The sequence below is a fragment of the Cibotium barometz genome, chromosome 36, assembly GCF_041138505.1.
Source record: "Cibotium barometz isolate CiBa-2024 chromosome 36, ASM4113850v1, whole genome shotgun sequence".
NCBI classification, from domain to species: domain Eukaryota; kingdom Viridiplantae; phylum Streptophyta; class Polypodiopsida; order Cyatheales; family Cibotiaceae; genus Cibotium; species Cibotium barometz.
Window position 1 is genome coordinate 4809482 of NC_141081.1, and position 15344 is coordinate 4824825.

Consider the following 15344-nt stretch of genomic DNA (forward strand, 5'->3'; position numbering starts at 1 on the left):
ATGGAGGAATTGGGATATACTTGATTTGTGCCTTCTTTGAAATGCAATAGGAACTACATAGATTAATATAAAGACTAATAAACTTGATTGGTGCCTTATTTGAAATGCAATAGAATCTACATAGATTAATATAAAGATTGTAAAAGATAAGCTAAATAGACCTCTTGAGAATGACACAATTGAGAGATTCTTCCTATGGTAGGACTTCAGGGACCTCACTTCTAAGAAAACCACCATATTACCCACAGAGCATTAAGGGTGATAAAGTACATGTCTATGTACATGGCTTTTATAAACATATGTAGTATTATGCATTGTTTAAAATAAATAGTTAATACCCATAGTATAAGTCAAATACAATGCTATCCACTATTTAAGTTAAATATTTAACACCCATAGTATACTTCAAATAAATTGATAGCTAATACATGAGACACCTCTTATAGATCTAAGGCCAATGAGTAGACCTAATTTAAAAAATGACATACTATGAACTTAAATGATATCATACATTATTTTTTAGTGATGTCCTTTGAGATAAAACATAACGCACCTTCACTTTATTGTGAAGTACTATTTCAAAGTATGCAGTCTATATTTCTCATTTATAAATTTTATAAGTTGTCCAAATTTGTAAATCTATTGCCTTCATGATATATAGCATGGTAGTAACCATACATTATATGGATCCACAAAACATCTCTTATACATAGAATAATGAAAAGGGAAGCCTTCTTCCATATAATATTTGCAAAGAATGGACCAACTATCCCACTCAATGTTGGTACACTTAGGTGCTTGGAATCTTTCAAGTGGTTATTGTGGAACATCCAAAATGGTTTTCTTCATCATATAAGATTCAAATAGGCTATCTACTATCCAAGTGCTATGAAGCTTTTGTGGGACCTTCTCAAATTTACTGTAAAAAAAATGAACAAGCCGTAAGAGGAGAGTATGACAATGGGTCTTTTGAAGTTTGAGTGCATGTAGTTGCTTGACAGCTAGTTCAAACTGGTTTTACAAAACATGCTTTTTCTTGTCAATGAGGTGCTCCTCACTAGCTACAAACGAGCATTCTTGCCATGGACTATGTTAGTCTAGATTCTTGCTCGTCCCATGGGCAAGGAGATGTCTGAGATGGCCACCACTATCATGCATGTCTCTATGTGCGTATTTAAGGGTAAACCATAATATACTCTTTGTAGTAAAATATATAGAATTGAGTCATTTCGAAAGAATGCCATGAAAGAGTGTGCATTTTTGGGCAAGGTTGCTCCACCACACTGTAGCATGTCAATGCCCTTTGGGACAATAGGCATCATATGGGCAGGCCAAAAAAGATGAAGTGAAGCCTTTTTTAAATGAGGAGTTAGAACGTTGGCAAGAAAGATTGTATTTACACGGGGGCGGTGTACTTGGTGACCACTAATAACTGTCAAAGAGGGAGGCAGTTTCCACTCATGGAGAAACCCCGGCTTTTTTAAGCCATACTCTTTCTTCTTCTCCTCTCCTGCCTCCCTCAAGCTCGCCATTACTGCTTCGCTGCATGATTCCCCCTCCTCTTTTGCTTTTCTTTCAAGGCTTTTGTTTCTACATCCTTCAAGGCTCACCTTGCTCATTGCCAAGCTCATGGTCCCCAACCAACCAGCTTTCGTGAGCTCCGCCAACCCCCACAAACCCTACAGATTTGAGCTCTTTCTCTTGCCCACATCCTAGCTTCCTGCACCATGGGCAAGGAGTCCTCTCTTGCATCGCCCAAGTTCCACCACTCCGATGCCAAGAAGAAAGGCTTCACGTGGCTTTTAGGGGTGGTAGGCCTCTGCTCTTTCTTCTACTTGTTGGGTGCTTGGCAAACTGCATCTCCAAAGCACATGCAGTCCACAACAATACTCTCCACTGTGACCTCCTCAGACTGCAATGCTGACAGCAAATCAACCTCTACAACCCTTGATTTTCAAGCCCACCACTCTTCCAACACTGAAGAAGAAAGCTCTGCAGAGCAGGCATTCTTCCCTCCATGTGATATGAAGTATAGTGAGTACACACCATGTGAGGACCCACAACGCTCTCTCAAGTATGATAGAGATAGGCTAATCTACAGAGAGAGGCATTGCCCATCAAAGGAAGAGGATCTACATTGCCTTATACCAGCCCCTCCTGGCTACAAGAACCCATTGCCATGGCCAAAGAGCAGAGGATTGGCCTGGTATGCCAATGTGCCTCACAAGGAGCTCACTGTGGAGAAGGCCATCCAGAACTGGATACAGTATGAAGGTGATAAGTTCCGTTTCCCAGGTGGTGGCACCATGTTCCCTAAGGGAGCTGATTCCTACATTGATGATATCAATGAACTTATACCCCTCTCTGATGGGTCCATCCGAACAGCCTTAGATACTGGATGTGGGGTATGTTTCCTTTACTTCTCTGCATTAACGCATTATTTTAGCTCTGCTTTACATTGATGACTTGATTTTTGCCTCTGCTCCTCTCTTAATCCCCCAACTTCTCTACATTAATGCAATATCTCAGCTCAAGTTTACATTGATTGTTTGTTCAGCCTCTGTTTCTAGACTTTCTCTTATCTTCCAAATCTTTTAATACAATAGGGGTTATATTCTGATTATATTTAGTTAGTATGGAGAGGAGGGGGAGATCTGTTACTGTGCTTGCTAGATCTTATGTTTGCACCTGCCTTAGAGAGTATTTGTAGCTCTTCATTGGTAAACAATTACCACTTGTAATGAAGCAATAGTTCTTAAGCAACGAGTGCCTGGTCCCAGTAGTGTAGCTGAGATAGTAAGGGTCGGAGTCCCAAACGCAGGGTCATGACTCATGAGTTTGACCCTTGTCCACTGCAGTCTGCAGTGGACATATTGTAATAAATGGGGCTCTTGCACCAAAAAATCCCACCAGTGTCAAAAAAGTACACTTTTGATCTAACCAGGGAAAAAAAATGGATGAGCTTCAAGCTCAACCGGTCTTTAACATGCATAGATTAATCAGTTTTGTAGTGCTGCTCTATGAGTAAGTGTGGTCATGGTGGTGTTGAAACCCATGTACCACAATGAGTACTCTAAATTGGCGTGCGAGAACCACTAACAGGTGCCTATGGCAAGGATTACTTTGGTGTTAATTAAGCATCTTAATGGCAAGGATTACTGGGTGTTATAACATGAAGCTGCATGGCGATGTGTTGGAAAACATGATACTAATTGTGTGGTGCTAATGTGAGGATTACGACATAATTGCATCTTAATTCTGCATGCAATGGTGGTTAATTAAGACGACTTGATGGTGTGTGTGTGTGTGTGTGTGGTGTGGTTTGGGGGGGCGGAGGGGCGCTGCAGGTGGCGAGCTGGGGGGCGTACTTGCTGGACCGGAACATTGTGACGATGTCGTTTGCACCCAGGGATACACACGAGGCCCAGGTGCAGTTCGCACTGGAGCGCGGGGTGCCCGCCATTTTGGGCGTAATGGCCTCGCAGCGCCTCCCCTACCCCGCCCGCGCCTTCGACATGGCCCACTGCTCCCGCTGCCTCATCCCCTGGAAAGAGCACGGTCAGCAACCAGTTTCTTCTAAAATTAAGCCTTTTCTCTTCTCTCTCATACTGCATTCTCCTTTCAAAACACCCCTCTCTCATTGCTTCTCGTATGCTGGTAGCTTCTGCACGCTTAGGGTCATTGCAGTCATCCGCATTGCATGTTTTATCGTGCTTACATGAGCAGATTCGCTGCATTGCATTCACCATCATCAATATCACATGTTCAACATCATCATAGCTGTATCACGTGTTCAACATCATCATCATCATCAGCTTCGCATGGTCAACGTCATCAATATGTTCATCATCGTCATCATCTTCAAAGCCTTTGCATTGCAGGCTTATCTTCATCATCACAGGACCCTCTGTATTCCTTGTCCATCATTACATGCATCATCATCATAAGAGCCTCTGCATTGTATGCCTTTCCTGTCACTCTTTTGTGCTCAGACTTTTTTCATCATCAACTTGCTGATTTTTTAACAATATATCCTCAGATGGTTTGTATCTGATCGAGGTGGACCGAGTTCTGCGGCCTGGCGGCTACTGGATTCTGTCTGGACCTCCCATCAACTGGGAGACACATTGGAAAGGATGGCAGAGAACCAAAGAAGATCTACATGAAGAACAGGATGCCATTGAGTCTGTTGCCCAGAGGTTGTGCTGGAAGAAAGTCGTCCAGAAAGGGAACCTTGCTATATGGCAGAAACCCTGGAACCACATTGACTGCATCAAGAAGCGGAGAGTTCTCAAGACACCACACATTTGCAAGGGTGAAGATGCCGATGCAGCATGGTAAGCCACATGAATCCCATGCACACTTGAGAACTGGTTTACAAAAGGTGCCACTTTAGATGGTCCCAGCAGCTGATGTGTCCACAGCAGAGCATTTACCAAAAATAGACATTCTTGTTGCTGATGTGCCCATTAGAAGCATACCACATGCTGACATGACCATGCCATACTCAGCCTGACCATGATAGCTGGGAACGGCTGTTGGTAGGCCGCATTTCCTATGCAGGGCTTCCAATTTTCTGGTAAACGACCTCCCGGCGGGGTGAGAAAACTCTCGAGCTACCACATGTGTCTTATGTACATGCGGATGAGTACCACTGTTTTGCAATGGAAAGTTTCATTCATGCTGCCTCCGTGTAGCTTGGGCTAGGAATGCAGGCGTGGCCATTTATGTGAGTGTGGTTGCGAGCATAGCATGCTGACAATTTTTGAACTATGCAGGTACACAAAGATGGAGACCTGCATCACCCCCCTCCCCGAGGCAACAGACAGAAAAGAAGTGGCCGGGGGTCCCTTAGCTAAGTGGCCGCAACGCTTGGAGGCCATACCACCCCGCATTCTCAATGGAACCCTTCCTGGAATCACTGTATCTACCTTCCAGGATGACATGAAACTATGGAGAAAGAGGGTTTCTTACTACAAGAGCTCCATCATCCCACCTTTGGGAAATGGCAGATACCGCAACATCATGGACATGAATGCTGGCTTGGGGGGCTTTGCCGCAGCTTTGGCGAAGGACAATGTGTGGGTGATGAATGTGGTTCCGCCAAGCGTGAAATACAATACTCTGGGTGTCATCTACGAGCGCGGCCTGATTGGCACCTACCAGGACTGGTATGTGGGTGGAATGGCCCTGTGCTTTTATTAAAGTGTGTTGCCATTGTAAATGGCTGCTGCCTAACTGGTAAGTGTTCTGGTCTCAAAGGTGTGAAGCATTTTCGACTTATCCGCGAACGTATGACCTTATTCATGCGGATGGCATTTTCAGCATGTACCAAGACAGGTAAGCAGTGTTCCTGGATTGGATATTAGTTGCAAGAGGGTGGTACCAACCTATAGCTGACCTCTGTGCATGCCATGTCCAATTTGCCATTTGCATTTGGCATCTACAACAGTAGACATAGGATTAGAGCATTTGTTGTTCTGATACTCTCATGCATGTATGATGCATTACAGGTGTGACATTGTTAACATACTTCTGGAGATGGACCGCATTCTGCGGCCGGAGGGGGCGATAATTGCGCGAGATGATGTGGATGTGTTGAACAAGGTGGTAAGACTGGCGCCCAGCCTGAGATGGGAGACCAGGCTAGCAGATCATGAGAGTGGGCCATTCAACACCCAGAAGGTACTCGTTGCTGTGAAGACCTATTGGGTGGGCTCGGTCTCGAATTCCACAGATATCAGCTAATCTTCTAAAAGCAATGGCTGCCCAAAGGGAGCACTGGGCCAATTACAAAGCAGCTCTGCTGGTTCATGGAAGCTCGATTCGAAGCTATTATTTTTGATTCATGCATCATCTTATTGATGCTTATTTTTTCCAAGCCACTTGCAGTTCATATAGGTTTCGTTGTTTGAAGTGCAAATGTAATGCTTTGAGCACTACTTGTTGGGCTTCTCACAGTTGCAGGTGAACAAATTGTGTCTTTTCTCCATGCGCATTCTTTCATTATCCTTATTTTCAATGAAAATTTCATTGCCATGGTAGCCTTGCTGGAAAAACCGGTTGAAATTAACGTTGGCCTTTAAATTAAGGGTGAAGATTTTGAGAATTCCAGCTATAAAACCGATTGATTTTTTTAAAAAAAGGTTAAAGAGAAAAACCTGCTAAGATTAAAATCTCTGCTTATTTTGACTGGGAAATATGTTTTTTTAAAACGGTCTGGTAATTTCTCTCCTTCTCTTTACGTGCATCATTACCACTCTGGCATGACTTGCATGCATAAAAACATAAGGCTCGTCCTTGGGGTGAGTAGAGACATAAGCTTTATATTTGAAGGCCATTTTGGGTCTCATGGTTCTCAACTTGCCAACATATATATGAACACACCATGTTTGCCATATATATTTATGTAGGAGCTACTAAAGCACTTACATTTCTTTGAATAAAGCACTAAACTTGGTATAAATATACATCTAGCGTTCCAACCCAATAGAGTGTTGACAATCTTAACACACTTGAACAAAGCATAACAATCTTCGAGCAATTGGATTATCTTTCTTTGGAAGCTTATACTCCTCGCCTTCATCTGCTGAAATATATTTAAGATATAAACATTAGATATTGAAAGATATAATTTTTGTGAAAAATAATAAGAAAAAAGATAATCTTAGAAAATTTATTGGTGGATTAATATTTGAGACGAATGGCGTTTGGACAGGCTTATAGACAGTAAATCGAAATATTATGTAGTGTCTAGTGTTTATACATCGAAAATCCAACTTATTAGGTTTTTCATAGTCTACAAACATTATATGTATATTAAGTTGATCCGCAATCTTTCACAATCTTGCATTGTAAATTTCAAAAGAGTCCAAAGCTCTTGTTGTAAGTGTCTCGACCATACAAACCTAGCAATAATGTAGGTTCTAAAAAATAAAGATATTCTCTGTTGCAAAATGAATGTATCAATAATAATTTAAATTTTAAATAAAACATAAAAACTACATTAAAAAAAAGTTTCTATATATACCATAAAACATCGGTGCCCTCTAATACTTTGATAATTAGAGATGTTGTTGCTTATCCTTTCCAAAATGGAGTGTCTACAATTGAGCCATGAATATTAAACAGATTATGAAAAACAATGATGTCTATATTATAGCAACCATCGAGAAAAATGCAATGATTATTCTTAGCAATACATATACAATGATAACTCTTAGCGATACATATATAATGATAACTCTTAGTGATTGTCAAGAAAAATACAATGATAACTCCTAGCGATATATATAATTGTCTCTATAAAAGTCTAGTATTGGCAAAACCATAAAGAAAGTTCTTTACTTTTCATCAAGAACAATTTTTTGCTATTCTAAGACTACTATAGTTTGTATATTCTTTAAGGCCAATATATTTTCTCTCTAGAACTCTCTCTACAATCTCAAAGACAGTGGTCTAATAAATGAAAAGTTTATAGCTTAGACAGCCAAGCATATCAATATTATAAATTGTATTTATGTGCACACACTAAATTGTATTTATGTGCACACACTAAAGTATTAGATGTGGCAAAAATCGTTATTACATTAACATTTGCCATACAAATTATCAATATTAAAACACTCGATGAGAGAGATATAGAAAGTATTTTAATAGTCTCTTCTCTCTCTCTCTCTCTCTCTCTCTCTCTCTCTCTCAACTAACCAAAGATATACCTAACCATGAATATAAAGAAGTTGCACGTACTATTCCTCACTCCCTCTAGATGTAAGTGCAACTTGGATTCTTATAAACCTACTATGTAAAACATATGGCATAAGGTATACTACAAAGTTAATGCACATACAAAATACATGTCATTCAAATCACAACCCCACATAACCTTTTATCGCACTTTAAAGGTAACAAACATGCAAGGGCGCACACACACACACACACACACACCCCGTACAGACACACAAAGTGAAACCAATCTTTCTCTCTCTCTCTCTCTCTCTCTCTCTCTCTCACACACACACACACACACACACACACACACACACACTTATCATTCAAATTATTAAAACATTTTTAAAAACTCACATTCAATTAAAAAACTCTCTCAAAAACACACACACACATGCTTGCTATTCAGATTACTAAAACGTTTTAAAATACTTTCACCTTCAATAAAAAAAAATCTCTCTCAAACACACACACACACACACACACACACACACACACATGGCACACACACACACATGGCACACACACACACACATATGGGTATATGTATGTATGCACTCTCTGTCTCTCTGTCTCTCTGTCTCTCTCATACACACACACACACAAAATTATAAAATACATGCCATTCAAATCACAACCCCTCACAACCATTCAAATCACAACCCCTCATAACCATTCATCACACTTTAAAGGCAACAAACATGCAAGGGCACACACACACACACACACTTAAACAAAGAGAAAGAATATTAAAGTGTCTTTAAGAAGAAAATAAAAGGTTGCACTTACTATTCCTCTCTCTCTCTCTCTCTCTCTCTCTCTCTCTCACACACACACACACACACACACATAAAGTTAATGCATGCCAAAGTTAAAGCACATAAACATCATACTTAAACAAAGTAAGAAGATAATAAATGTGTCTTTAAAAGAATAAAATAAAAGGTTTCACTTACTAATAATAAAAGTGTCTTTATAAGAAGAAAATAATAAAGCTTATTAAGGCTTTTATTTAGGTGTTATTAGATGCTAAAGAAGAGTGTGTCCTCTCTCTCTCTCTCTCTCTCTCTCTCACACACACACACACACACACACACGCACACACACAAAGTGAGCTCTCTCTCTCTCTCTCTCTCTCTCTCTCTCTCTCTCACACACACACACACACAGAGCCTACTACAATGGTCACTCTCATGTACATTATCACTCCCATAAACACACACAAAGTTAATGCATGCCAAAGTTAAAGCACATAAACCTTATACTTAAACAAAGTAAGTAGAAAATAAAAGGTTGAATTTACTAATAATAAAAGTGTGTTTAAGAAGAAAATAATAAAACTTATTAAGGCTTTTATTTAGGTGTCATTAGATGGTAAAGGAAAACGTGAAGATATGAGCAGTTTGCATGGCAAGCATGTCGTCTCCACGAAGGACCCTTCTTGAGCTCACACAATTGCCTCTTGCTCAAGAGCGAGGAGTGCAAACGCTACACATGCCGCCATTACTCCTTCCGACAAATGTGATCATGCAAGAGAATGGGTCATACATATACAAATGCACAATCATGTGCCCCCTTGTAGCCAACTACCAACCACCCTCCAACCCCCCCTCTTGCAACTTGCTAGGTGTGTGTGTGTGAGAGAGAGAGAGAGAGAGAGAGAGAGAGAGAGAGGAGGCTCACCATCAAGTGGACGAAGCTCTCTGCAAGCATTATCTGCACATGCTAGAAAGCAAGAAGAGAACGCATTGGGAACTTAGTAGCCTACAGAAAAACAAAGTGATGATTAGAACAACAAGGTAAGGAAAGCAAGGAATGAGAGAGAGAGAGAGAGAGAGAGAGAGAGGGGAGGGAAACTTACCAATAGCAAACGTGAAGGAGAGGATATTGTAGAGCGTGAATTCCAAAAGAGGAGGGCTTTGGCGGATTCTAAAATCCTGTATGCAATCAATTCTTATAGAGGGCAGCCGACTGAAAGCTCTAGAGTTTGCATGCAACATTCGATACCTACAGATGGTGCTCCAACGGATTGCAAGCTCTAGAGCCTGTAACATTCGATACCTCTGCAGAGGGCGCTGGGGCCGATGGCGACTGCAAACGTAGTGTAGGCAGCTGGTGGTTCTCCATGCAACATGCATATGCAAAAAACTTTGACACGTGGCAAGTCACCCCAAGCGAAGCTCTTTTAGATATAGAAAGATGGTGTTTCTTCTTCTTCTTCTTTTTAAAGAATGCATTTAAAACTCAAAATTCACACACAAAGGGTTATAAAAATACATTTTAAAATGTATGTGTGATATATGTATTGTTTTTCTATAGTAAAGTCTATAGTGAACCCATGCACGCTTAATTTTTATGGACACCCTTGTCCTTCAAAATTGATGGGTTTGGTGAAATATAGCAATCTTTTGGTATTTTAGTGTAATTCTTAATTGGCATCATAAAATTTTACAAGCATTTTATGACCAAAATGCTCAAAAATGGGTGTGACGCTCATCAAAAAGCCACTATGAACCCACCAAACGAAGACAACTTCAACAAGACATTGCATTCTACACCACTAGCTTGTGAAGCCAATACTAACAAAAGTACACCACTAGCTTGTGAAGCCAATACTAACAAAACGAAGACAACTTCAACAAGACATTGCATTCTACACCACTAGCTTGTGAAGCCAATACTAACAAAACTACATTATACACCAATGGCTTGTGATATTAACACTTCCACATAAGCCTTTGCACTCTACATTGTGGTCCTATGATAAAAAGATCCCACTCTTGTTTTGGAAATAACCAAGCATGTTGTATATTCTAATAAATAAAATAATAACCAAGCATGTTATATATTCTAATAAGCATGTTGTATATTCTAATAAATAAAATAAATTCATAAGTTTTCAATCTTGTGCACATATTCGGAAGGTGTGTTATAGCACTTCGACAATGTGTGATATTGATACTAGTAACAGCTCACATTTAAGATCCCTCATTCTCTGAAATCTTGTGCACATAGTCAGAAGAAGGTGTGATAAAAGCACTTCAACAATTGGTGATATCGACACTCGTAGCTCATCCCTCGTTCTCCAAAATAAATAATATAAGCCATTTTCTTTTACAGGGAACTTGTGTGTTGTAGAAATTGGACTTGAGAATTTTTACAAGGTATGAAGCTAAAAAGTTTCTTAAGCTAAGTATTATAAGGGCATATATAGTAATTTTATATTTTGAGACCTAGAAATAGATAATTTCTAAATTTTACAAGGTAATGGTATATTAAATATTAGACAATAAAATTTTTATTAGATAATGAACTAGAAAAATTAGAGTATTACAGGGGGTCATGGTGATAAATATTGTTTTCGAGTTGGGCAAGGTGTATTAGAAATTTACTCAAGAAAACTAATAAATTATTAATAATTTCTTAGGGATTTTTATGAAGGGTGAAAATTTTGGTACAGTGTAGGTGGCCATTCAGCCCTAAGTGTGCACAATAACCTTAGCTCATAAGATCTTATTGATATTTGGCCTGCTTAAAGAGCTAGCTTAATGGACTTGCTCACCCATTCTCATATCCCTATGTCCCCCATACCTCATTCTAAAATGGGAAGGATGCTCTCACCTCTTGCCATCCTTATACCCACCTTTCCTTTGCTTGTTTAGGCTTGTCTAGATGCTTCTCTTTATTTCTCATGTCTAAAAAATGTAGCTACTTCTCTTCTCCTTTGTGTGAGCTTTTGATCAATACCAATTCTCTCTCTTAGTGTTGATTTGCCAAGACAACTAGGCACGTAGTGATTTCGAGTTTGATGGGCAAGGACATATGGAGTGGTAGGATGCAAGCCGAAAAACCACCTTATCATTCAACAATGTGCGTCGATTGCTCTAGCTGAGCAATTAGGGTTGGGTCTGCCAAAGTAAAGTGAAGCGGGAAATAGTTGCCTCCTAGTACTATCCCCTCCACTCCCGAGTTTTTTTGGAGCTGTGTAATTGAAGCAAGAGGACCACTTCCTTCCATCCGAAAGTGAAGGTGCTAAGTGGTCGAGGACCACTTCCTTCCATCCGAAAGTGAAGGTGCTAAGTGGTCGAGGACCTGAGGGCACGTGGGTCCAGGCCTCACAAGTGGTATCAAAGTAGATCCATGGTCAAAATGTTATATTTTTTTAAATGAAGAGGCTCAAAACCTTAGTTGTTTATCTTTCAGGAAGCATGGCTAGAAGACCAAGTGGTGTCTTTTTAAAAGCCCTCTATAATGAGTGGATGATTATTTTTTCATGGCCAGCTATAATGAAAATAGCAAATCAATCATGGCTCTCTTAAAGCTATGTGGACCACAGCCAAGACATGGTGGAAATCAACTTATCAGATTCAACTCATCAATGAGAAGAATCTTACCTGGGAACAAATAAAAGCCATTCGTAAAGGAAAGGTATCACCCAATCTACTTTAAGTTAAAAATAATGGATATCTTTCTTGAATGTCAAAGAAGATATCGCCCATTCTTAAGGAAAGCTATCACCCACAATCAACTTTAAGGTAAAAACAATGGATATCTTTCTCTAATGTCAAAGAAGAGGCAGATCTCTAGATGTGTGTCATTTAGAGTTTATTCAGCTCTCCAAGCATACACATCCCATGTGTGAGGGGGAGGTGCTTAAGATTGGGCCTCCTCTTTAAGATGGTTCATCACTAGATTAGGCTTCCTCTTAACTCTAAAATAACAGTCCTCCAACCGACTCTCCATCTCAGATACAATACTCTAAGCCAAAGCTAAGGGAGAAGCCATGCGGAGTCAAGGAAAGTTTGGGGCAAGTCAAGCTTCAAACTAGTCATACCCTTGGAGTAAAAAGCATCCACTTCCTCCTCCTAGGAGTGCACAATCAAATGCTGGTGGTGGCCAAGGTTCCAAGGCCCCTTGGTTTGAGTTATGAATTACCCCTCCCTGGCCAAACATGGGTGCGCTCTTGTCACAATCAGTGTGATGGACTAGGAAGCAAATCCAGAGTGAGACAAGCAAGGTAGTGCCTGGTGGCTAAGTGTTTGTGTCGGTACTAGACATATATGGTTCATGATGCTAGTACCTAGAGTGTTCATACTTATGGGATAGGTGACGACTGGTAGAAGTGGCTCCTAGGATTATGGCACATGTGTTGAGTTGGAAGTGAGACATGTAGGCTCCTCCGATCACAGCAGCAAAGTAGCAAAGTGGTCTAGGAGTGTTTGGGCTTAGTGGTGCATGTTTTGTTGTCAGTAGAGTGGTCTAGGAGTGTTACCTTGTGATATGTGAGTAGACATATGGAATTATCACTAACGTGGTGCAAGGAAATATATGTTAATGATGTGATACTTATGTGTTACCTTATGATATGTGATTAGACATATGGAATTATACATGATATAAAAAGAATTATATAACACTTTTCTTTTATGAAAGGACTGTTTTCAAAGGAGCGCGCGTGTGACTTAGTTAAGTGATGTGTGTGAATAAATTAGCAATTTTAATTATGGGGGTGTGAGTTCACACCACTAGCTTCATAGGTCTAGTGGTGGTGGGGTAGAAGGCTAGACCCATGAGATTGGATGGGGCTAGGCTAAACCTATGGATCTAGATTAAGATGTATCTCATGTGGAGATACTTGGTTCTCACAATGTAATCTAGCATGTTTTCTCCCTCTTCCTACTTAAGGTTGTATATTTACAGGATGGGGCTCCATCTCGCTCTATTTGGCGGGTGAGAATCCCCCATCTGTCATCACATGCGATGGACAATAGCTCCTCTTGATTTGAGGTATGATAGAGATGCGTATACAATGCAAGCGTTTATGCGGCATAGACATAGCTAATACTCAAACACGTGACCATTTCCCAATATCAATGATCACAATAATTATGCGGCTAATGCTCGAATGCGTGACCATCTCCCAACTATTAATGATCACAATAATGACCCCATCAACATCTAACTCGTGGTTCCCAAAAAAAACACATGCACCAATGTTTCTTCTCATAATGGGGGCCTTTACAAATCTGCACCAAACATCAATGTGAGATACATGGTGAGTGGCAGGCATTGAGATACATGTGAGATACATGCTGAGTGGCAGGCATTGAGATACATGCTGAGTGGCAGGCATTGAGAGTATACTAACACTCACATGCTCAGCTTCAGAGTGGCCACTATTGGCTACTTCTTGCTAAGCCATAATATATATGAATCACCAAGGTGAAAGATAAATGGTGCATCCTTCCATTTCCTACATAGTATTAGCTACTTCTTTATAAGCCATGATATATATGAATCATCAAGGTGAAAGATAGATGGTGCATCCTTCCATTTCCTACATTGTATTTTAAAGTTAGCCTAGTCATAGATTGGGATGAATTTCCTTGCGTGCTTATCCAAGTTATCCTCCCAATGCCACAACATGTTGTCTCTCTACCCACCATTACATTCTCTGGTCCGCATTGTACACTATTCTAAGTGCTAGCTAATTTTGTTGGGCCTTATCACCAACAAACCCTGAGAATTGAGCCTTCTCAAATCCTTCCCTTTCCATAACATTATTAATCATAGTCCAAAATAGATTTTGGTCCACAGTGTCTTGAACTTTAAACTCACCAATTGCAATTGTCTAAAGCACCCGAACATATGGATTATAGACATGACATGCCATTGTATGTCATTCTTTAATCCTATTGAAATGATCAAAACAAACCCATCATCCCTCCATCTCACCTGTCAGTCTCATCCTATTTATGAGGTCCAATATGTGCTCCCTATCAAAGGAAGAAAACCCCAGCTAGCCCGGAAATGCAACGCTTTGAAGAAAACCCCAGCTAGCCCGGAAATGCAACGCTTTGAATAAAATCATAAGTGCTCTTGGCCCTTGACTCCAATAGGTGTTGCAAACCTTTGTCCTTGTCACTACCATCTCCAGTGGCTTCCTTCCTCCATCTAGAAACCCTACATATCATGGTTCATAGACACAATGAAGACTTAATAGTAGAATGAATATAATAACTTTAACTTGCAAAAGAAAAACTTATACTCACCTCCTACTATCTAACAATGGTGAAACAGACTCCAAAATCTTTTGGAGTTCCAAATCAGTGATTAAGCTTTTTAGCATCGCCCCACTAGTATTCATCAACCTCCAAAATAACCTCATCTGCCACCTTTTTCTTCTGGATACTTTTTGTCGTTAAACCCTTAATACTCTCCACCATCTTGACCACATGATCCTTTATGTTCTCCAGCTCCTTTTTGAGGCACCACCAGCATGTTGATGAAATCCAAGGTGAATCACACACCTTGTGACCCTAATGCCAACCTTTTCCTTTGGTAGACAAATGTACATCTTGCATGGACATAGAGCCTTGCCCAATGGACTTCTATTGTACTGCAAACATACTATGGAGCCATAGTATCAAAAACTTCGTCCAACAATTAGAATTTTCAAAACCCTACCCTACCCTTCCATTGTAAAATATTTTGCATCCCTGTCCTTTGAAAATAAGAACACAATTTATTCTCACAAAGCAAACTAACCCCACAATTTTGCAATCTCACTACTCCTTCGAAAGAGGAGTTATGGGTCGTCACCTCCTCAAACCAGA

At 40.1% G+C, this 15344-nt stretch overlaps 1 protein-coding gene across 1 annotated transcript; it reads left to right on the top strand.

The window, feature by feature from the left end:
• Positions 1-1411: 1411 nt before the first annotated feature.
• Positions 1412-6176, top strand: LOC147617427 (putative methyltransferase PMT17). Its single transcript, XM_086775680.1, has 6 exons — positions 1412-2405; positions 3348-3558; positions 4040-4337; positions 4779-5171; positions 5263-5340; positions 5514-6176. The coding sequence occupies exons 1-6, from the start codon at positions 1728-1730 to the stop codon at positions 5746-5748; spliced, it is 1893 nt and encodes a 630-aa protein (XP_086631806.1). The 5' UTR covers positions 1412-1727; the 3' UTR covers positions 5749-6176.
• Positions 6177-15344: the final 9168 nt, after the last annotated feature.

Bases quoted from the DNA above. Each gene is read 5' to 3' on its own strand.
- LOC147617427 (XM_086775680.1), top strand. From the start codon at position 1,728: ATGGGCAAGGAGTCCTCTCTTGCATCGCCCAAGTTCCACCACTCCGAT. The intron at 2,406-3,347 runs GTATGTTTCCTT...GGGGCGCTGCAG, and splicing joins CCTTAGATACTGGATGTGGG to GTGGCGAGCTGGGGGGCGTA. The intron at 5,172-5,262 runs GTATGTGGGTGG...CTGGTCTCAAAG, and splicing joins ATTGGCACCTACCAGGACTG to GTGTGAAGCATTTTCGACTT.